The sequence below is a fragment of the Triturus cristatus genome, chromosome 2_1 (assembly GCF_964204655.1).
Source record: "Triturus cristatus chromosome 2_1, aTriCri1.1, whole genome shotgun sequence".
Classification (NCBI taxonomy): domain Eukaryota; kingdom Metazoa; phylum Chordata; class Amphibia; order Caudata; family Salamandridae; genus Triturus; species Triturus cristatus.
Window position 1 is genome coordinate 831,104,590 of NC_140581.1, and position 24,329 is coordinate 831,128,918.

A 24,329-nucleotide genomic window follows, 5' to 3' on the forward strand; every position below is an offset into this window, starting at 1 on the left:
GGCTTTGTAGGCCTGTAGAATCAGCACACTGGTTTCACAGCCTTCTGAATTGTCTCTGTGCTTCTGGATTAGAAATAATGACATTAAAATAAAGACTGTTAGTGTGCTAGGATGGTGCCTATATAGGGACTGCGCGCGTCACATCCAGTGCAGATGACGCCACAGAGCCGGTCGGCACCACTTATAAGCACGGAGAGGTACTGCTCAAGATTTTCCAGATTCACTCTGACTCCTGGGAATATTCTAAGCTAAGGAGTCTGTGGCTAGATGGAGTCTCTACCAGATAAGCCATTACCAAAGGTAAGCAACTTGTTCCTTAATTGTAAATTCAATGCGGTCTATATAAACCATTGCAATAAACTACTGCATTCGACTATGCACACCTTAGGTTGGCCAGGCTTTGCAGCCATTCCACTAAGGAAAACCAACTCGAGCTGTGCAAAGCCTTAGGACATGCGCCCCAAGCTTTACCCTCTGCACAAAGCCATTGGCCAACTGCAGGTATTTTTCAGTCAATGTAGTTGAGTTTTCAAACTTAATTTTGAGTTAGTGAACTTTTTTATATGGGGACCAAATAATGCCCATGAATTTGCAAACCGGTGCATAAGGTTCACAAGCTTTCCAGGGATGTTTTAAGTTTGTGGATTCAGATCTTGAACCCCATGCAAAATTTCAGGGTTTACTCCCCCTGCCTCCTTATGTTAACTTTTGTTTTATATTTCAGGATGCGGGGATTGTGCCCATACTCCTGTCATAGTGGCTGCAAAAGCAAACTTACACACTGTCCAGCCAGGCAGAAGTTTGCGGTTCGCAACCCCTGGTTAGGGTATGCAAATGGGAAATGGTGTCTAGGAAAAAAATCTCCCTCGTTCAGTTGGGTTCATGTATGTTTTTTAATGTGGGCCTTCAGACTGCTCCTAAACTAGACGTTGTTTACAGCCCATAAATTTAGTCACAATATCTCCATAATTTATTTATTTTTGGAATACTAATTTCTCAAAACTAGTAAAGGGATTTACACTTATCCAAGCAAAGTTAATCTCCTTAGTAAAGTTCACATTTCATGCCAAGTTTGGTGTAATTCTGTTCCACTTGTCTAAGGCAGTTTAATTGGAAACACTCTTTGTTTGAACCCTCCCAGTCTTTTTGTCCCCAAAAAAGTGTCCTCCCTGGACGGATCAGCATAAAACTCAACATAACAAAAACCGAGTTGGCGAAAGTGATTCTGTAAATATGGTTAAGTCTCCATGTTCATTAAAAAGGCATTTTTTGGTTTTATAATATCTTTGGCACCATTAGACAAATTAGACTTTCCAATCAGATAATCTATGTGGCTCAGTTCACATCCTGAAAAATATGAAAGAAAAAGGTCCCGGCGTCCAAATTGGCAGGCCACTACTAATATCAGTAGGCAGATGTTTCTGTTGCATAGGAGCAGGAACTGCACCCAGAGCCTGCTAGGCAAGGCCAAAAGCCACCCACGGCTAGTTCAGTGGCATAAGGTTGGCACAGGGCCTGCCTTCAGGTAAAATCTTTTACTCGGAGTACACTCTATAGCTGGGTCACAGGCAGAGTGGCACATGGATTGGCACAGGATCTGGCTGAATGCCGCACCTGTTTCTCACAATACATTGCACACAGTTGAAGGCCATGAGGCATGGGGCTGACGCAGGACCTGACCCTGGAAATCTACAAAGGACTGACAATCGCATGGCGGCCATGCACAATGGTAATTGGCTGCATGATAGGTCGGCTGTGCCTGCGATCGATCCCGGTTATGCATGGCTGAAGCCAGTATGCTGTGAGGGGTGGGTGCAGGGCCTACCTGCATGCATTGGTGCAACTTGTGTTGCACACTGCTGAAGACTGTGTACACAGGGGTTTGCCTGTACCGTGAGTTGGGCGCAGCCCCGGCACACAACCCACATACATTGGAGGTTGGACACACGAAAGGTTTGTGCAGGTCTGTGGCCAACCCCCGCGGCACATGCCCAACGGCCGTGCAAAGCATGAATCAATTGTACTTGGAGTTGGTCAGAGGGCCTTGGAATATTCCAGGGCACTCCGCCTGTCCCCTGCTGTACACAGCTGAGGCCAACACAGTCGAATCACATGTATGCTGGTTTGGGCACATAAGCATTTTGACAATTATTGTGTTTGGAGTGGTGGGATATAAGAAACATGGGAATTGCATCTGTTTCTCATTTAAATTGCACTAGTTCCTTTTCCTGGGACATGTTTTATTTAATGTCTAGACCCTAATTGCGTTCCTTGTTGCTCTGCAATTACTATGGAAATCGGCTCTTTATTTTTATACGTGCTTGAGCCCGTCCCACCTACAGAAGTATTTGGAGAGCATGTTGTACTTCGTTTACCTGACTCTCATCTTTTTATTTCTCCAAATGTCATTTCTAACAGATCAGATGGCTTGTTTTTCTTACTCCTCTTTCCTGATTTTGCATATGACTGAATGTCAAAATAGTTTCCTCTACAATTAGGACATTAATTTGCCTTTGTATTTTGTAAGTGCACAATATAATTTTTGTATTACTTGTTTGTTTTAGTTTTTCTTCAAACTGAACATTGCCATTTCCATTTGGGACATAAATTCTATATTTCCAAAATCCTATTTAAATAGCATTCTACATCTTATAAATACATTCAGTATCGCTCCTTATGAATGTTTAGAACAATGACCAGAGTAGCATATGTTTTGATTAAACATCAGCTGTATCTTTTCCCTTTTTTAAAAAAAGTGGCTGTTTTATATGTTTAAGCTGTGTCTTTCTTTTATGCAGTATTGTTCATCAGCCTAAATGAACGTACAGTTTTCATCCATCTACCATACAGTGTCTCCATTTCAGTTATATGGCACAATCAGAGCCTGCACAATTGGAGTTTCCTTCTTGTGTGTGTTGTGGCAAGTTGTCGGAAGCATAATATTTAAGTTCATATAGCTTGCTCTCATACTCTGAATCAAAATGTTTAGCCAGTGGATATGAGAACTCTTTTGTTTATCGCCCTATGCTGTTAAATTGGAATGTTACAAAGTGAAAAAAGGAATCTCAATTATAATAATTGGCTGGGGCCACATTCCACTCTGTGTTTTTTTACCACTAAGCCATTCTAAACTGAGACAAGCAATATGCAAATCAGTCATGGTCCTGCTCGAATTGCAATAGTCCAGCCAAGCTGCCAGGCCAAGTCCTCTCCAGACGGGAACACAAATGACCCCAGACGCATTTCTGCTTCTTGTGTCCCATACGTGAGGTGTAGCTTGAGCACTGTGGAACAGTGAGCACAAGACCCATGTCTGGGCATACCCATTGAATTTAGGGTATCTACAGAAAATCTACAAAGTGTTGGTCAGAATGATTGAATTAAACTCAGCCACTGGTGATTGCTGAGGGCTGCATTCCAGGTCATAGTTTTTCGTTCATTTGAAGCTTCAGCTTGTTCTCTGTACTTCTAACATATTCTTTTACACATGCGATTTCTACTATGTAAACCCCAAAGTCTTTTTCACATGTTATATTGAACCGAATCTGTAATTTGTCTTGCCATCCTCTTTGATGCATCTGTGTCTTTTCCCCCTGTATTGGCATGTTTTATTCATTTTTATACATTTACAAAAGCCAATCCTTTTCTTAGCCGTTTTGTAAATTTTGCGTCCATCTTTGGTTTGCCAAAAATGGCTATTGCTTAAATTGTCTCCAAACAATCTACTCTTAAGATTTGTGAGAGCCCAGTCTCCCGTATTGTACTCAATGTCATCATATAGTGTTATTACTCTTTAGTGGCTTCTCAATATACCCAGAACTCCACCAGCTTGAGTTGAGTACTAAAGGTTATCAAGGTAATTGGCTTATTTTCTTTGTGAATTAATGTGTCCCTCTTCTTTGCATTGCTCTATTGTTTAATAATTGCTTCTCTCTTTTCCTTTCTGCTGCTCTCTTTTTTGCTTCTTCTCCTATTTTCCTAGTATGCCATATTTCCATTTATCTCTGTTCCATTATTTTACATCATTATCCTCAGAACTTTTTCTGGACCCCGAGGAACACACTAAGGGGTGACATTTACTGTTTGTTATTGTAGTATTTTGAAAGAGACTAGTTTTAAAAACATTATTGTTCACTCACAAATTGATGTCCAGATGATCTTCTCTCCATTAATTATACTTGCTAATTTGAAATTCTCGTCATCATTCAGTTCTATTATAAACGCGATCAGTAGATCTAAGATCTATCCCAGTGCAAGAAGAGGCTGTTGTAGACCCACATTATAAAATTCTGCACATGTTTTTGAATTCTTGGCCATCTACTGTGTGAAAAATTAGCTTAAATGGGAGCAAACTACATGCCCATTGTAGCCTCTCAGCTCCTGGTATGCTATTTTATCTTTGTCACATTGTAGCATATCTAGCAGCATCCCTGTGTGCTTAAGGGAATTTATCTCAGGGACTTGAATCCAGATACACTGTTTCCTCATTTAGCAAGCCATCTGACTTCCATTTGACACACACACGCCCAACCCCCTACAAACAAACACACACTTTCTCTCACGCACTCTCATCATGAAAGAAATTCAGGTGGTTTATGATGTTGTCTTCTTTCGAAATTCCTGGCACTTTGGTTTCTAAGCAAATTTCTTTACCTTATTTGTAGATGGTGAAAGGGAATTAGTATCATCTGGCTTCATTTATTGTTGGTTATAGTCCGTATCACTTTTTTTGAAAACAGGTCTTCTGATCCTCTCGATCAATTTCAGTGCTTCTTCCAGAACATATCTGGGAACCCAAACAGATGATCCATTTTTACATCCTCATGGGGATTTCAGCACATGCATTAAAATGAGTCTTAGCTAATCCCTAATTGATACGAAAGAAGACTTTATCTGAGGCGTATCGCAATGCAAGAAACTGATGGCAAGCAAGATAACCAAGGTTTCGTTTTACTTGACATAAATGGGGAATCGTGGCCTAAGGAATGTGAAAGCTACAACAGACAAACCATTCCCTATTGGAGTTTGGTCAAGTGATATTGATTGTTTTTTGTTGCATGTGAAAAACGATAGTTATATGAAAGAGGTTGGCGGTTCTACATATTGAGAGCATCCATTATCCCCAGTTACTTACCCTCGTGCTAACTATTACTTTCGTCAGTTTGGGGGCACCTTAACTCAGTTTGCCAGAGCTGATATCACGAAAGACTTGTAGCCCAAATGTCAAAGGCATAGGGCTAATCAACCAACACACCCCAAAAAACGTCTGCCACACTGGACTGTTCTTCATAGGCCACATAACCCATATTGCATCAGATGATGATTATCACTGGCCATGTCTATTTGTGCATCGCACTAAACCTAGTTCTATAACCTGTATACCCCTCATAACTCTGGAAGGGTAATATCACTGTTCTTGCAAACTTCTTATGCACCTTAGATCATTTTACCCGTAACAGGGCCACTAGGCGGAGGCCAAGAGATAAATAACTCCATTGCACCTACCCAAAGTTAAAGTCTGGGCAAATCAACCAGTTGGGGGTTCTTAAGAAAAAAATGATTTTCTCTGGAGGGTTTGTTTAATAGTGGAAAACTCTGGCCTGTTTTTGATTCAAAACGTTTTTCATCCCAGGATTGTAAACAAAAATGTCATTTTATGTCAGGTGATGTTACAAGCAGGTATACAAGAACAACTTTGCTAAAATGTGTACTTAATGACCCTCTAGGCTCTTATTCAATGCATTTTTATACTGTCATAAACATTTATTTAGCTTTCCCAGTCATGAATGCAGCATTTTGCAGTAGCTAATGAGAAGGTCCTATTTCATCTGTGAGGAGGAGCTGTGAGCGCATCGTTGTAAATGGTCTTTTTACATATATGTAGAATGGAGCACATGTTTTCTAAAATTGTGTGAGCTGGTCCTTATGGTTGCCGTCAACTTCTCCATTGTGTATATGTGTCAAATGTTTCTCTCCCACAAAACCAAGCATGGAAGATAGGGGGCTTCAGTAGTTTGGTTGCTAATAGCCGTTGTGAGACCAGATTGTCAGTCATCAAGGACAGTGCGAAAAGACCATCTTCATAGACTCCAACAAGCAGGGTCGTGGTTGACTGTAGCACTCACTGAATATTGGCAGTGTTCTTGATAAGGGATATGACTTCTCCCAGAATCTATGGATGGACTCGCATGTCCACCACATGTGAAGGTCACATCCCCTCTAGCACTGATCAGTGCCCTCAAACATTTTTTTCAATCTCTCCGGTGTTAGACACTATTGTAGCATTACTTTGCATGTGCTTTCTTTCTACCATATGCAAATAAGGGATTTAGCAGCTCTCTAGGACCTCGAACGGGAGCTTTTCTTGCCATTTTTTTTTATGTATGTGAGGGGGATATGCTGCTCACCTGCTCCTTGGGCCATCATCAGGACTCACTGTCCCACAACCCCATAACCTCCAAGAGGAGGATGGCCCACCTGCTGGTTCCCTCTGCAGCCACCAGCACCACAAAGCACCTCCACTTCTCCCGCGGCTTGGGACAAGCTGCTAATCTGCTGTTAGGGCCATCATCGGGACTCGCTATCCCACAACCCCATAACCTCCACGAGGAGGAAGGGCAGCCTGCTGTTTCCCGCTGCCACCACCAGCGGCATAAAACACCTTCAGTTTTCCTGGGGCATGGGACATACTGCTCACCTGCTGCCTGGGCCATCATCGGGACTTGATGTCTCACAACCCCATCACCTCCAGGAGAAAGAGGGGACGGCTGCTGTTTCCCACTGCCGCCACCAGCGACATAAACCACCTCCAGTTCTCCCAAGGCATGGGACACACTGCTCAACTGCTGCTTGGGCCATCATCGGGACTCACTGTCCCACAAACCCATAACCTCCAAGAGAAGAGGCTGCTGCTTCCTGCTGCTTCCACCAGCAATATGCAGCTCCTCCAGTTCTCCCGTGGTGCGTGACACACCCGGGTAAAGCCTGGGCCAAGGGTAGGCCCGTCAGTGCCCGCCCGCAACTGTTCGAGACTGAACTGGGACCCCCTTTAACTTTTGGCTTCCTTGGATGGAACATCTGGTTGTGCGTGGGATGGGAAAGCGTAAGGCTACTACTGAAGGGAACACAGCCTGTCAGAAAGTTCTGTGCTTTTCCAAATCTTGGCAGGGTAAGTCGAGCATCCTCTCTTTCCTCTCTTCCGATGTGGCGGCCCTGAATGACGAGATTTCAAATGTGGGAGAAGTACTTGCTTCTCAGGGGAGAACAGAGGACTCCCATCTTTCTCAGGATCCTTGTATCCCTGCTCTCGTTATTCTCCCAGTTGCTGACACTGCAGAGCCAGAAATTGGCTGTACCACCAGTGTTCCCCCTTTGTGTAGTTTAGCAGATGGTCGCCCTAGTGAAATCCATGGGCAGGCTCTGGTGCATCTGTTTTGCGTGGGGGAGACGTGATGGGGTAGTTACAGTGTCTCACTCTCGCCCACCTGCACAAAAGACGAAAAAAAGGGACTTGCCTGCAGTACATGGTCCTCCTGCATGAAATATGTCCCCTAAGGAGGGGGCCTCCACTACCTTGTTGGAATCACTAATCGCCAGCGCAGTCCAGGGCTCCATGGACGACCTTCTTGCCAACTTGGATGCATTGATTAAGGGCTTACTTCTACCTTTGGAGCGACGCTTGGGAGATCTTGACCAGGCTCTGAAAGCTTCTGTAAGGGGTACACTTTCGCCCTCCAAGAAAACCTCCCTCCAGATAACACCTGGGGAAGGGTACTCCAAGGACCTCTTGAGCAGATGGACGCTCTGCCCAGGCACAATCACTCTCTGCCAAGAAAGTTGTCTTGCACCTCAATATCGCCTGCATCTCTTATTCCTGTTCACTACCTGCTGCCCAGGACCATCAAAGGTATAGTACGTCCAGGGATATTCTTGACCTGCCTGCGGCCGCAGACCCATATATGGGTGGTGCTTGGGAACGTCCCTCCATTGGCCAGTGGCAGTAGTGAGTCTTATGAGCAGCTAAAAAACAAGGTGACTCATTGGATTGGCTTGCATTCCAACCTTGGACCTCCTATTCACAAGGAGATAAATATGGTGAGTAGAGTGAGTTGGGTGGGGAAAAACCGGAAAGCCTAAGAGGGGGACTCTGTGGTTGTCAACTTTAATCACCCTATGGAAGCTGCCCGTGTTCTAGCAGATGTTAGCACCTTTAGATCGGATAAACGTTCCCCAGACCCTCCCACTGGGCTTCGTCTTCAGTCCAGAGGTTGTTTTCCTAGCACTAGGGTGCCAGGTGGGCCGCCAGGGATGTCTGCCATCTACGCACTTCCCCCTACCATCTCCTTTGGAGTGTGCTAAACCTTTTGTCCCGTTAAGCGTTTTGGAAGCCTGTGATTGACTAGGTGCTCTTGTTTTGCCTCCGACCCCCAGTATCCCTTGTGTTGATAACCCTCTGGCTCACTCCCCGGCAAGCTGTACTACAAGCAAGCCTAAATACATGAACTTAGTGAGCTGGAATATAGCAGGTCTTGCATCCAAGTTTGCTGACCCGAACTGGCATTTTATATTAGAAACTTCAATGTGATTTGCTTACAAGATCTTGGGAGACCACAAATCACAATTTCCTGGAAGGATACAAAGCTTATCTGGCAGGGCTAAAGGGGGTTTAGTGATCGACTGTGAATTGTCGTTTTATTGAATTCCCCTCTGGCTCGCCAGAGTTCCAAGTTTTAAAGATGAGATTGCCTGGTTCTCCTGTTTTTTATCGCTTGAATTTTTATAACTCGAACACATGCCCTCAGTATACATCTAATATTCAATGCTTGGGTGCTTTTATAAACTCTTTATCTGTTGGGGGAATGGATTGCCGAGTTTAATAATTGCAGGTGATTTTAACTTACACCTATGTGAGAGCCCTTTTGTTTAAGCAGAGATTTTGCTTGTTGGATTCACAGCGGTCTGCATATGGAATATTCCAGAGATGGGACAAAGTTAAACAACATCTTGCACTCCGATAACTTACTCTTCACCTTGGATATGATGGTTAGTTCTCCAGTTTTTAAATTGTTCCCACTTTTATAGGTAGGGGTTGTTCTATCATTATAGATTTTATCTTTGACTTGATTCCTCTTTTTTGTCTTTTATCCAGTTTTAACATCTCTCATAGTGTCTTTAGTGACCATAATCCTGTTTCCCTCACTTTCCTGTGTCAGCTGCTCATCCTTTCCAAAGTAGCGGAAACATTTGGTACCCTTTGTTCAACAGATCAGGCTAAGTGCATAAGGTGTGCTATGGTGAAGCATGAACGCTTTAATCGTACCCTTTTTAATAGCTGCATGAGGAAGTTTGTAATTTGCTTACATTTTGCCATTAGTAACCGAGTAATCCTAGCAGGCTTTGGTAACATCTTCGAAAAGCCAGGGGTTAATTCCGTCTCCACTACCCCCAGTTGGTTTGATTCTAGGTGCTCATAAGAATGAGTCAAAGGTACAGAGAATCCCTGAGGAAACAAGCTTGGGACGACCTCTCACAAGCAAGTACATTGAAAAATAGTTCTACCTTTTGGCGTATTATTAATCAATCTTGTAACTCCCAGGCCAGTAATGCTGCTTTATGTCATCATATCCCAGGCAATTCTCAGGTCTCACACTTTGAAGGTATTTATAATTACCAGTCCCACACAGAGGCTTTCGTGCCCGAAATACTTTCTTTCAGAAGGTCGAACTGGGATTCAACTTAGAGGAAGCTACTCAGGGCATCTTTTATGACTTACAAGTAGCAAGGCCCCGGGTCCATATTGCACCCCTTCCCCTCGACCTGTAACTTGGTGACGTTGCAATATGGAGCCCTGTATTTATACAGACCCTAAATGCAGCAGTCAGGGAGGGTCCTCCCCCTTTTGGTCTACCTTAGTTATCGTCCCCATTTCTAAAAAAAAGGGATAACGATAACCCACAATGTAACTGACCTACATCCCTTATTGATTCTGTCGTAAAGGTCCTGGGGCGGGTACTGTTGGCAAGGTTATCTTCTTGGGCTGAGGTGAATAATATAATTTCAAGCCCACAATAGAGGTTCAGACAAAGGTTGTCTACTGTTGACCAGTGCCTGAATCTGTATTTGGTTACCAACAAATACACCGTTGCCCGCCTGAATCACTCCATCTGACCTTTATGGACCTTACATCTGTTTTCAACAGGGTTAGTAGGGATTAGCTGTGGGCTATCCTTTTAGGGATGGAGTAGATCCCAATATTAAGGACTGTTTACGGGATCTTCACGCTCATACCACATCAGTCAGATATTCTAACCAGACAGCTAACACAGAAAATATTTAAGTTAGTAGAGAGGAACACCAAGGATGCATACTGACTACTTTCTTATTTTCACTTTGTATCAATGGGGTAAACATCGTTTACAACGAATTCGATACAACGCATGCCATTACAACGCTGTCATTACAACGACCGCGATGTTACATCGCATACCTTACAACGCAAGTAGTTACACTGACTTGCTGTAGGTGGCAGAAGGTGTTGGATACTAAATTATACTATTCCAAACTCCAGCGCCCCCCTACACCAAGTCTTTGTAACGACTAGCGTTGTAATGGTATGTGATGTAAACAACGTGCTCATTGTAATGACCGCGTTGTAATGGCATGTGTTGTAAATGTGTGCATTGTAACATGGCCTATTCATCAGTGGCCTTGAAATGGCCTTGAAATGACCTTGTTGGCTGCTGGGGCTGACTTACCACACTTAGGTTTCCGCTCCCTTCCTGTTTTACTCTGTGTACGATGCTATCTTCATGGCAAGGACTGCAAGGGGCATACACATTCTTTTGAATTTGTTTCCTTTTTCAAAGGACAAGCTAAATTTAGCAGTTAACCTCTCAAAATCCTTTGTGATTGTAGTAGGTACCAGTTCGACCAGGACGCAAACTTTCAGGATATGCAACCATAAAATTGCAAAGGTTAAGGCCTTCCCATATCTAGGATACTTGTTTGACTCCGATATGAACTGGAATTCCTTAATGGCAGCTAGAAATGTTGATTATGGTAGATCAGTTGCCGCAGTTTTTAGTTTTACATCCAGATTGGGTAGCAAGCCCCTTAAGACCCTCGTGAAGATCTACCATGCTAAATGCATCTCCAAGGTATCATACGGAGGTGATATTTGGGGCCATGCAGCTGCTAACCACCTCCAGGTTACTGAAAACAAATTCTTGATGCGGTTGCTTTGTGTCCCCCAAAGTACACCTGCCATGTGTGTCCATGAAGAGCTGGGTGTTGGTTACATGAGTGATCTTCTAGCCCTTTGTCGGCTTGGCTCAGATAATGGACAAGAGAGGAGCTCAGCCTGAATAGATCTATCTTAAAGGATTGCCTTTCGCTTGACTACGCTCTCAAAATCCCTTGGGTTAAATATATCGTGTACTTCTTTTTGCTTTTGGTGAGGGGGGAAATTGTTTAGTAACTCTGAGAATATAAGCTCCAAAAGAAAGTAAATGGGTGAGGGATAATTTGTTTTGCAAGAAAACTTATGCAAAGAGAAGCAACTGAAATGGTGAAACCCATGGTTCAGAGATAAGTACTGCTGGAAACGATCCAGACTACGAAGCCTTATCTTGCCCTTGTTAACAATGACAGAGATCGTTTTTTACTTACCAGATTCAGACTAAGGGCCCGATTCCGATCTTGCTAGGAAAGCCCTGCATACAACTCTGTTTCGGAGGGCTTTCCGAGTGAAACTTGCTCCGGGAGTCCAAACGAGCAAGTACGATGCAGCCGTATTCTTACGGACTCGGTTCGTTGGGACTTCTTGTGAACTCTATGGGAGCCTGTGTACAGATGCGTACACAGGCTTCGTAAGCAAAAAGGGGTTGGTGGGGGAAAGCGTACACCCTGTGGCAGGCATCTCGTGGTACCCGCCACACTGTGCATGCCTGGATCAAGAGGACCCATGGGCACACCCCGTGACAGATTCGGAGGGCCCCGGGGGAAGGGGGCCTGCTATGGCCCCCTGAAGTACGATTCCGACAGCCGTTTTGTCTCGCTGAGACCGAGGGGAAGCGGCTGTCTGAATCGTACATCGTACTCTTTCAGTCTGAATACGGCTCCATAGCGCAGCACGAATCGACGCGTTTGCATTCTTCGCATCGTACTTGGTCGTTTGGACCTGTGTATGATTCGGTCGTAAACATGTGCTACGTATCGGACCTAGGAAAAGCCAAATCGTATTCGGAGGCCTTCCAAACGACATCGGAATCGGACCCTAAATCTGTTGCATCTATTGTTACCCTCTCCTAAACGTTGTTACAACATTTGGTCCATGGGTCCCTGCGGCTAAAAGTTTGTCTCCACCGGACACATTACATTTTTTTATTTTCTGTAAATTTTATTCCGAACCCAGGAGTGTCTTTATCACTCCACTCCTAAAGGGCATGGATTCTCCCTAGTACGACCTGCACTTTTATTTTTACAGATGTTGCCTGATGAATTCATTACTGTAGTGTCTCTTGCTTTTTAAGAACCATCGTGTATCTTAAGAATCTGCTGAGAGTTTAATTGGCTTTTAATGTGTATTTTTTCTGGATTGTATTGTGTATTGCAATCTTATTATTATGTTTTGTCTTTTGTACCCTTCCATTGTTTGAAAAGCAACTGAATAAAGATATTGAACTGAAATAATGTATGTGAAGGTCTTATATGGTTGGCCCACTTCTGATCGTCAGTAAAGGTGGGATCCTGCCGTTTTCTGATTTTGATCAGAGAGCAAGTTATCTATCATTGTAGCGTCACTGCCTGCACCTTGCGCACTTTAGCCTATATAGTCCAGTGGAGTAGTTGAGTTGATCAGCTAATTTATGTACATTTCTCTGGCCTAATGTCTATTGCACATTGATCTTTCGTCTTTAAATTGGCATTGGTAATAAGATCTTCTAGCTTGGGGTGCCCTTTGTAGATGCACTCTATCCGTCATGCTGGTAGGAAATCAGTAATGTGTACAATTGGCGTCATGTGAGAATAAGAGATGGTTTTCCAGCGGGGTTCTTATTGCCCTATTCCAATATGTTAATGAGATAGTAGTGGATAGGAAGAAGGGTTCCTTGATGGTTGTGTTCTAGGAGACAGCCACACAGTGTTTTTGGAGACACCCCACACACCTCTTTCTCCAGTTTGTTCAATGGCTGATCGCAGGTGGGTGGAGACAAAGCCAACATTGGTGCTAGTTGCGTCTGTATAATGTGTCTGCTGATTTCTGTGGATTAAAGACCTCCCTCCGAGGGTGTCTTGAATATTGCTTTGGTGTTTTATTATTCCAAATAAATGCCCAGAGTTATCTTTGTAACCTTGCAGGTGTCAGGCCACAGCGTCATCTTCTTCACCCCATAACTGCCCCAACCCCCAACCTATCCTCCTGTGGGATAAATATATGTCTGCTGTGCATCAAGCTTTCTACAGGGCACACCATTTTCTAATGTACTTTGTGTTGTGGTGGAATAATGCTCCCAGGTAGTGTAGCACTTTTTGAAGTATTCAATTATGTTGTGAGTTCCCTCCTCCAAATTGCCACTAAAACTACTTCAAAATATTGATTGTAAAATGCACCTTCTTCTCCTTTTTCCCCCCAGTAAGGATTTTTCTTGCAGGGTGTAATATGCAGGCGGTATTATGTTTCTAGGTTTTCTTGTTTTCTACTTGCCGTAACGTTTGTAGAGCGCTCAGATACCCTTCCAGAGTCACGTTTGTGCTATATAACTTTATAAATAAATAAATAAATAAATAAAATAGCAGTATGTTATCCACAGATAAACACCATTTCCATCTGTCCCATCTTTGTCATTAGATCTTGAATACTTTGGTTATCATCAATTTTTTGTTCCACTGAAAGAGCAAACACTTCCCTGAGACAGTGGCCACCCTAACTCTTGCTTCTAGTCAAGATGATGGGCTTCGGTATTTGAGATCACATGTTCAGCTTAGTACATGGTTGCTTAAAGTTGGCACTTATAAATATAAGTATTCTTCCACCCAGACCCGGTTTATCTAGGGTCTTGGGCAGGAAACTCCAATCCACTTTATCAAATGTCTTCCCTGCATCTAGCGAGAAAAGAAGCATCTGGGTGTCTTCTCAGGTAGCTTTATCTATCACATTGACCACTGCATACTCTTTTTTTTTTTCTAAACATTCACTAAGGGAAAGGGGTCTCTTGGGGACCTATTCCAGGTTGTGAACGGCTTACCACCTCCTTTAAGGAGAGAGCGAGAGGAATTAAAACAGACTGATGGAAATCCTTCCTACAGACTCTACATACAAATATTTTACTTAACATTCCTTGTGTACCATGGGTTTTTACTAATATGCTGTATTATAGCTAGGCAGAAAAAGACCCCCAAGATAATTAGTGAGAGGTTTCTAGTAAGCGGAACAGCTGTAGAGATCATATGCCACAAAATATAAGCTTACCATAGTTGAGCTTTTCTGTCCCCCTCTGTTTACTTGATAATTTGTTGCATGCAAGGTGCTCAACTGAAAGCATGCATGGATTTTCCCGTAAGAAGACTAGTTTAATAGCCAAGTCTTCAGTTGCTTGTTGAATTCAAGGAGTGAGGAGGAGACCCTAATGTGTTGGGGGAGGTCGTTTCAGGATTTGATGGCTTAGTAAGAGAATAATCGACCTCCCATTCTGCTTCTGTGAATGCGAGGTGTTAGTGTATGTGAGAGTAATGCTAAGCAAAGTTGTCTGGTGGGTTGTTGGAAATGAAGCTGGTGATTGAGGTATGCAGGTCCCGTGTTGTGTAGTGGCTTGAATGTGTGATTGAGAAGTTTGAACTTGCTTCTGAATGACGAGCCAGTGGAGCTCTCTGAGGAGTGCTGTGGTGTGGGTTTGGCACAGGAGGTAAAGGACTGGTCTGGCGGTGGCGTTTTGGATGGTTTGAAGTCTGTGAAGGAGATGGGTTGGGATGCCTGCATAGGGTACATTGTTGTAGTCCAATTTGCTTGTGATTAAGGCCTGTTTGATGGTGTGTCTGGTGTCTAGTTGAAGCCACTTGAAGATTTCTGTGATATTTGTGACGTTTTGGCTTACAGCTGACATTTGTGTTCATAAAACAGAAGCCTATTTAGGCCCCACAGGAATGCTTTGGTTTTTCCTGTTTTGTTCCTCGGTTGCCTTGTTCAAGACTTAAGGAACTGTAGGGTGTTGAGTTTGGATGTGGTTTTGCTTTAAGTGATTGAAATTCATGTATCACTCAGTCTCAGAGACAAGACCTTGATATATTTATAGATCAGATATTTATTTGTAGGTGGGAGTGGGTGAATTTTAAGGATGTCAGGATATATGCAAGATGAAGTCCACTTTTAATTTAATGAGGTAGTCCATAAATGTCTGCCTTCTTTGACATCTAGCATTCCAAACCCCCGTGAATAATTATTACTGCAATCATACACATTGTCTATCACACACAAAAATATGGCATGCGTTGTCAGCCCGCCTATTTAAACTGTGATGGAAAGCGCTGTTCCACTTGGCAGAACACCCTGTCCGTGACCTAACATTGGTGGGAGTTTCCGCGAAGGTCCGTCCTAATTAATGGCACTGCAGCGCCATTTCCTCCAAAAACATTCTGTACAGGACTATCATGTTAACTATGGTTTTACAGACAGAAAATACACTCAAAAGGTCCCCCAGATTCTGGAAAATAACTCCCAGAACATGGGGGACATTAACTATCTTATTCACAATTTTGAACCGCCACTTTAGGGGTCCAACTGAGCAATTCCATAAGTGACAACGAGTCCACCTCGAGAGCATGGCCTAACCTGTTGTCATGAACACTCTCCATGCTCACCGTAGACTATAAGATCCTGAGCAAAATCTTAGCCACGAGATTGTTGGCGCATATGCCCTCCTTGATACACCCTGATCAGGCTGGGTTCATCCCTCGACGGAACACGTCGACGTGTATCCGGAGACTGTTGCGGGTTATGGAAGTGGACTGTCTGGATTACCCGGCCGCTCTGACGCTGTCGGTTGACATGGAGAAAGCCTTCGATAGTGTGGAGTGGCCTTACCTGTTTAGGGTCTTGCAGGAATTTGGCTTGGGGGATGGGTTCGTGCGCTGGACGAGGTTGCTTTACGCTAACTCGGTGGCTAGGGTGCGAACAGGGACCACGATATCGGCCCCCTATACAGTACGAAGGGGAACGAGGCAGGGTTGCTCGTTATCGCCTTTGTTGTTTGCCCTGGCGGTTGAGCCCCTGGCGGCCCATGCTCGACTGGGACGCGCATATGCTGGGCTGCTACTGCGGGGGGAAACCCATTATATTTCCCTCTATGCAGACGATTTACTGCTTTTCCTGGCTGACGCGGAAGGGGCCCTACATGGCGCCAAGGCACTACTGAAGGACTTCGGATACTTGTCGGGCCTGAAAGTCAACTGGGGCAAGACTTGTGTGTACCCCATCACACAGTGGGAGCGGACCCCCCCCATCCTGGGGGCAATCCGCTGTGAGGCTAGCTGTCTGCCATACCTGGGAGTGCATATCTACCGCACCCAACAAGACCTGTTGGAAGGAAATGTAGGGAGGGCGATCAGAGGCCTGGCGGGCAGTATTGGATTCTGGAGCACCCTCCCACTCTCGGTAGCTGGGCAGGTAGCGCTACTGAAGATGGTGGCGCTCCCGCGACTGTTGTATTTCTTCCGTACGCTCCCTATTTGGGTGCCGGTGTCGTTCTTCCGCAGGCTCACAGCCATGATCACGGGCTTTATCTGGGGATCTGGCAGACGACTGGGGGCGCTGGCCACACTGCGACGGCCTAGAGCCGAGGGAGGGCTTGCTGTGCCCGACTTCGAGTGGTGTTATTTGGCTGCCCAGCTGCAATGGCTCACGCAGGCAGTGGCTAGGGAGTTTAGAGGCCCCGAAGACCCACAGGGCAGGGTGATCCCGCGACACGTCCTTTCTTTTATTGTCTTCCAGCAGCGACTCGAGCTGTCGCAACTGACGCTTGAGGAGCGAACGCTCCGGTTGTGTTGGAACTGCAGCCTGCGGAGGGTCGGCACTGTTCACCCCTACGCCCCGGAGATCCCATTGGGTATGTGCACGGCCCTCCCCCACGGCGGGGATTGGTCGGGGCTGGCTCAGTGGGAAGACCTAGGGATACAGATGGTGGGGGACCTGTACCTAAATGGAGTGCTTCAGCCATTCCAGGGACTGCAGGATTCCTTCGGGATCCCGAGGGGAGACTATCTACTCCACGCGGCCCTGGTGGCAGCTATATAAAAGCACTGGAATGCGGGACTCTCTGAACCGCAGACGGCTGCTGGCTGTCAGTATGTGGTCATGGCGGCCGGCACAGTCAAGGCCATTACATGCCTCTATCAGAGAATGGCGACGGAGCACCTAGCCCCTTTGAGTGCGCTGAAAGATAAATGGGAACTGGACATCGGGAAGCCCATCCCGGACTTGACGTGGCCCAAGTTGCAGAGACGGGCCTGGAAGAGCACACGTAATGCCAGGTTTCAATTGGTGCAGTACTTTATCTTGCATAGGGCATATCTGACGCCAGCTAAATTATTTCAATATTTTGGGAGTCCCACTCCGCAGTGCCCTCGCTGTGGGGAGGAGGGGGCTGACTTTAAGCACATGTTTTGGTCCTGTGGCGTCCTAAGCTGCTACTGGGGGGAGGTCATTGATTGCTTGACTCAAGTGACGGGGCGGGAATTGGGGGTGGAAATGGGAGTTTGTCTGCTGCTATGGTTTCCCCACACACCGCGCACGAAAGTCACAAGCAAGTTTTGCGACTTAGGGCTGGTGGTGGCTAAAAGAGAAATTACCCTACACTGGAAATCAAGAACTGGTCCCAGCTTTGCGAGGTGGAGAGCTACCTTCACAAAATGGGCGGGTAGCGAGAGTACGCTCAGGTTGCAGCTAGCGCTGCGGGGAAACGATGAAAAGGCGTTAGCCATGGCACATGCATGGGAAGCACTAGTGGTTGACCTCCGGGGTGGGGCACAGAAGCGGAGGAGGGCGCTGAAGCACTGGAGCAGCATGCAGCAGCGTAGCGGTGGAGAGGCAGCTGACGGGTCACGCATGAGGGCGGGAGGGCTTCCCTTCTCCTTTCTGCTTGGCGCCTGACCATGGGGGTGGGGAGTAGCCTGCGGCCGCTCACACAGCTAATTACGAGACAGATTTATCCCGGTACCTGCGGTTATGGCACACTGACATGTGGGTGGGTGGGGGGAGGGAGTATCTGCATTGGGGAGTGTTGGGGGGCAGTGCATTGGTAGTTGGAAGTGGTCTACACTGTACTATGCAATGGTGCTTATTACTGGGAGAAGACCAATGATATGCTGGTCATTGCAGATGGCAATTGTAATTGAGTTATGCAATAAAAAATAGTTTTTGCAAAAAAAAAAACCTGTTGTCATGAAGTATATTTCCTCTGAAGTGCCTGCTGCTTTGTATTCTTGGAGGATAATGCCTGCAACAGAGGCAGCTATGTTTAGATTAGGTAGCATGGCCGCAATACCGCTGTTCTGATGGAGACCGTGCCTTCCACACACCAGCTGTCGCTGTACAGCTTACCTGTAAATGAGACCTTTTCTAACAGTCCCCTTGTCTTGAAAACTCTGATATGTAGGCAGGTTATGCACCAGTTGATAGGAAGTGATGTTTATTTTTTTATTTTTTTTTGCTTTTATTTATTGACATTTTCAATAATACAAGACAACCAGTTGCAAACACGGCCAGTCATTTGCTTATGCAATACAGAATTATCTTTTCGTAACAGTGTCATGTGAGTTACTACTCCATATGTATACTTAATCACTCCGGCATATAGTCCCAACAGCATGAAAGCTAGGTTCTTTAGAGGGAATGCAGCAGTATCATCAATACAATAAATCATTGCAGGACCCATCACATTCAAAATTAAACGACCAGAAATTTTGAAAAGCGAATAGCATAATCTGACACATTTACAAATTTGCTATATCCCCAACCTGTATGCCGCGGACCTTCCCTTCTCCCATATGAGTATTTTTAAGGTACCGCGGTAGTAGTTGTCTCTTGATGTTCACGGGCCCACACCACAAATGGTTCCCATATGTCTTTGGGTCTAGATGTGGAAGGCATCAGCTCCCAGAAGGTGGTCAATTGTGAGTGTCCAAATGTTATGTCTGCTATCCAGTCAGTGTTGGATGGGACCCGCTTACACCCCCAATGCATAGCGACTCGCCTTTTAGCAATTAGTGATGTTTATAATATGATTGCTGCTGTGTTTTTTAAGAATAATTGCATAGGAAGCTTCTTTTACACTGGGCTTAATGTGTTTTCCAATTTCTTTTCACAGCCTCAAGCAGCCTGCGACCCTTCAATCTTTGGCGTTGTTGATGAAATTTTTAAGTGAGTACCTGTAATGCTACATTATAAATAAACAAACCACCAAAAATGCAAATCTATATGAAATGATGGTTTCATACAGTCTCAGAATAAACCGATGGTCCAATCTGGTGAGGTATTCGGTATCAAAACATGCATGAATCCTTAGAATAGAGTAAGGTAATACCTTCTTGCCTCTTTCGCAACAAAATACGGTGCTTTTTTTGGTGGTGGGGGGGGGGAGTTTTATATAGCGTGAACAAGACCCGAGACATCGGGTATCAGAGCGCTTGACATGAGCACCAGTTTGTTACAGAAGGACACATTGATTGGGTCTCGCAGACCTAGCGTTTCAGCGCGCATGCGCTGCTCGCTCTGCAAGGCATATTGTAGTAGGGTAGGTTTTAGAAGTGGAGTTGAATCCCCACCCATCTTTTTTATTGGCTGGCATCATTGTTTATGGTAAACGCTGGCTCCTTTTGGGACCTCACATCCGGACTGGATCGTTTACTTGCGGCGTTACACAGTGGGCCTTATCTGGTGGGTGAGCACTATTTTTAAAATGGACACTGATGGGGACAATGGCGGGTGAAGCGCTATGAGCTCTAATTTGTATGTTTTTAATTACTTTAATGAGCGTGGCGCCCACTAGGGACACCACGATCACTTTATTTATTTATATTTTACATTTATGTTGAGCGCGGCGTCCACTTCAGGGACACTGCGCTCTGTTTGTTTGTTTTTGTTATTTTAAAACTGAGCGTGGCGCCGCTTCAAAGACACCGCGCTCGGTTTCTTTATATATTTTTGTACTTTAGCAGGGAACGCAGCGCCCGCTTCAAGGACACCGAGCTCAGTGTTAAAGTTATAAAAAAAATAATAAAAAGAAACCAAGCGCGGTGTCCTTGAAGCGACGCCGCGCTCAGTTTTACACGTAACCATTTGCAATGCAATTGGACCTATTGCATTGCAAATGCTTGTTTTATCTGTCTTTGGCACTAATTCCGGTGTATTCTTTCTTTAGTTAGTGTTCCGTTCCAGTTCCTCCGTCAGGTGCACGTCTGTGCTCTTGGCACCGCTCAGATTTCACTTTCTGGGTGGTGAAGGGTCAGGAAGGCGTGCCTGCTCTGCTGTCTAGGAATCCGTGCCTCTGTCAGGGGTAGAACGCGAACAGCCATTCGTGTGCCGGGTCCCTCCTGTTGTATTGGCTCATTATTACACCTCCCCCGCCCAAAGGTGTTCGGCTTTGGCTGTATGCACGGAAAATAGGATTCCGTAGTCCAGTTTCTGACAGTGAAAAGTGAGTACTTAGGTTTCAAGGCGAGGCTCACGCTGTGTTCAACCCTCTCCGAGCCCGCCGTGCTAGAAGTAACTAAGCTAAACACCCGAGCTTTTGATTGTTGTGGAATGATAAGGGATGAGATTATATAATATCAACAAAATGGGGGACAGGAGGGTAAGTTTAGAGAGGTCTAGTGTACATACCCAGAAGACTAGTATTACAAAAAGGGTACAAAGTTCCTCTAGTCAGAAAAAGAGATATTGAGGGGGGGGATTGTTAGTAGGTCTGTCATGTGTCACGGAAGGGGGGAAAACCCTTTTAGGAACTAGGGCTCTCACACACCCAGCAAGCTAGGTGTCATGCTTCATCATTTGAGCCTGCCCCTCGTCAGGTCGGCGCTGCAATTCCTGACGGGCTCCCAATAATGGGGCTCTTTAGCGGGGATCTTTTATTCCTGCCGAAGGGTGCTGTGGGGGTAAGGGGCCCTAGAGTGTGTAGATGTAGTGAAAGTGTTTAAAATAGGTACTGTTGGTCCACGAATGAAAAATGTATTAAAGTGGTGAACAGCCTAATTAAAACAAATGGAAAATGAGGTGGGTATAGCCACTAGTGGTTTATGTAGCTAGTTGTGTATGCCCTACGCTCAAAGAGATCAACATGTTTCATGCCTAGGTAGCCAAAAATTGGTCACGGCAATTCCTCAGGATCAAAGAAACAAACTATCTACAACAAAGGTGTGTGGATTCTACATACCTAATAGGTGCTTGGAAGTAACCTAAAAAAATAAAAGAGAAAAAACAAAAGAGAAAAAAACGAGAAAAAAACAACACATGACAGTGTATCACATAATAAAATTGCACTCACAAGATGAAATCATCAAGAGATTAGTGGTAACATACTCCCAAGTGGGTAGTGGAGAAACATGGGGGCGAAAACAGTGTCTGGACCAAGGGTAGAGACAGGGGAAAGAACCAGGTGAACAACTCACCTAAACTACTGGCAAGGAAATCTTGCAGCAGTGACCGGCGGGTAAAAGGACTCCAACGTGGGTCCTGAAATCAAAACCGGAAAATGGGGTTTTTTTTTTAAAAAGGACACAAAAACAAATCTCGTATGGCTGGAGAAGTTGGCTCATATCATGACCTCAACGGGGGTGAGTATGAATCAGGGAGGTGAGGCAGCCTAGTCCTCCGTGGTGTACTACCATGGGCGGTTAGGTGTGCAACCAAGGTGGCCCTCATACCCAGGGGCCACGGCGTGTCGCCGCCCAGATGATCAGGGGGGAATGCCATAATCTCATGGACTCCTCGTGAGCATTGCGGGGACCGCAGTAGCCCCTGGCAGCGGAAGGGTCAATGCAAGGACGGTGGCGCCCACGGTGTCACAGGAGTGGAATATGGCGCCAAAAAGCCCCCTCCGTAGATGGAGACTCACCTCGATAGGTGTCTGGAATCAGGGAAATACAGGAGCGTGTTGAACTCACCTGCGTCGGTAGACGCGTATGAACGATGACCTACCCCTGCCGCCGGAACTGGGATGGGTGCAGGAGTCATCGGAGGTGGACCAGATAAGGAAGCTGCAAGCCGGATGACGCAACACGTGACCGCAGGAGCCGTACTCCATAGGGAGAGGAGTAGCGGTCCGTGCGGCCATCTTGGAACGGTCAGAAGATCCATCTACTAGCATCCGGGAAACGTCCCCATAGGTGGAGGGGTTGTGGTCCGGGTAGTTATGTTGAATAAAATAAAGTAAAAAGGACCTGACAATATCCGGGAGACATTGCAAAGTTGCCATGGACCCGGGTTGAATAGTAATGGAGACTTAAAAAAGGTGGCAAACGTGGCGGCCATGATGGATAGGGAAGGTCTGGTCTACATAAGGGGGATGCCAAAAGTGCATCTGTATAGACAAACCAGAACGGCATTCGTCCGCTTGAACAAAACAAGGAGAATTGGGTTAATAAAACAAAAGTTGAAAAGGAGGGTGCAAGTGAGAATGCCTGCGAAAAACAGTGGGATTAAAAACCGGAAAAACTCTATAAAAAATATATATGATGTCACTGTGAAGTGTAGTAAAGTCACAGAAAGGTAAGACCGGGAGTGGTAAGCGGCAAGGGTCACAGGACATGGCTGAACGATTGTGTGAGATGACAGTCACACAAAGGAAATCTGGAGTGTTTTCGCCCCCATGTTTCTCCACTACCCACTTGGGAGTATGTTACCACTAATCTCTTGATGATTTCATCTTGTGAGTGCAATTTTATTATGTGATACACTGTCATGTGTTGTTTTTTTCTCGTTTTTTTCTCTTTTGTTTTTTCTCTTTTATTTTTTTAGGTTACTTCCAAGCACCTATTAGGTATGTAGAATCCACACACCTTTGTTGTAGATAGTTTGTTTCTTTGATCCTGAGGAATTGCCGTGACCAATTTTTGGCTACCTAGGCATGAAACATGTTGATCTCTTTAAGCGTAGGGCATACACAACTAGCTACATAAACCACTAGTGGCTATACCCACCTCATTTTCCATTTGTTTTAATTAGGCTGTTCACCACTTTAATACATTTTTCATTCGTGGACCAACAGTACCTATTTTAAACACTTTCACTACATCTACACACTCTAGGGCCCCTTACCCCCACAGCACCCTTCGGCAGGAATAAAAGATCCCCGCTAAAGAGCCCCATTATTGGGAGCCCGTCAGGAATTGCAGCGCCGACCTGACGAGGGGCAGGCTCAAATGATGAAGCATGACACCTAGCTTGCTGGGTGTGTGAGAGCCCTAGTTCCTAAAAGGGTTTTCCCCCCTTCCGTGACACATGACAGACCTACTAACAATCCCCCCCCTCAATATCTCTTTTTCTGACTAGAGGAACTTTGTACCCTTTTTGTAATATGAGATTATATAAACCATAAAGTGTTTGAGATGTTGCTATGGTTTCCACGCCTTGCAAAGTAAGGCCTCCGGCACTAATTACAGCAAAGAAGCCAGCAGCACAGACCCATCCGGGACCTACCTACCTTTATAAAGATAGTTATTTTACTATTCAGAACATATTTTATAGGGTCGTGCAAAATGTGTCCCATGACTAGAGCTACTACTTGGAGTAAGCGAAGTTTTCTGCATGTGAGTTTTGACGTCTCAGCTAGTGCAACACCGTCATGCTGTTGCGACACCGACAGCCATCAATGGCAGAGTTGCAAAGCGTTAAAGGTGACTCGCATTGGCTCGTCGTTTTTCAGCGCAGACTGTATTGATTTTAACTTGCAACAACATATTGTCGGCAAGTTTGCCGACTAAAAATATATCGGAGAATAAACGTAGGAAAAACAGGAATCTCTTCGAGTTGCAGGCATGTATTCCTCTAATCTTAATCCTATTGAGCCATCAGTTGTAGTTTTTAGAACTTTGCAAACCCGTGGGCCTGAATGTAAACTTTTCCATAATGAGTAATTAATGCTATATAGTAGAGTGGAAGCTCTTTTGAGCCAGTGCATAGGAATTTAAGTTCCTGGCTAGAAAAACTTCATTTATTGATGTTGCTTCGATCTCGGTGGACCTGCGAATCACTCATTAAACTGGTTATTTGAAAACTTTCTATATCGTAAACATAACCAGCAAAAGTGTAATTTAAAACTTCGAAAACCGAAAGAACAATC

The 24,329-nt window shown here is 45.0% G+C and overlaps 1 protein-coding gene across 2 annotated transcripts in view; it reads left to right on the forward strand.

Moving 5' to 3' along the window:
- Nucleotides 1-24,329, forward strand: part of FANCC (FA complementation group C) — a 1,034,531-nt gene that overhangs the window by 649,813 nt on the left and 360,389 nt on the right. For both annotated transcript variants that reach the window (XM_085632903.1, XM_085632904.1), the window contains exon 9: nucleotides 19,359-19,411. In XM_085632903.1, the coding sequence (XP_085489029.1) occupies nucleotides 19,359-19,411 (53 nt within the window). The remainder of the gene's footprint in view (nucleotides 1-19,358; nucleotides 19,412-24,329) is intronic.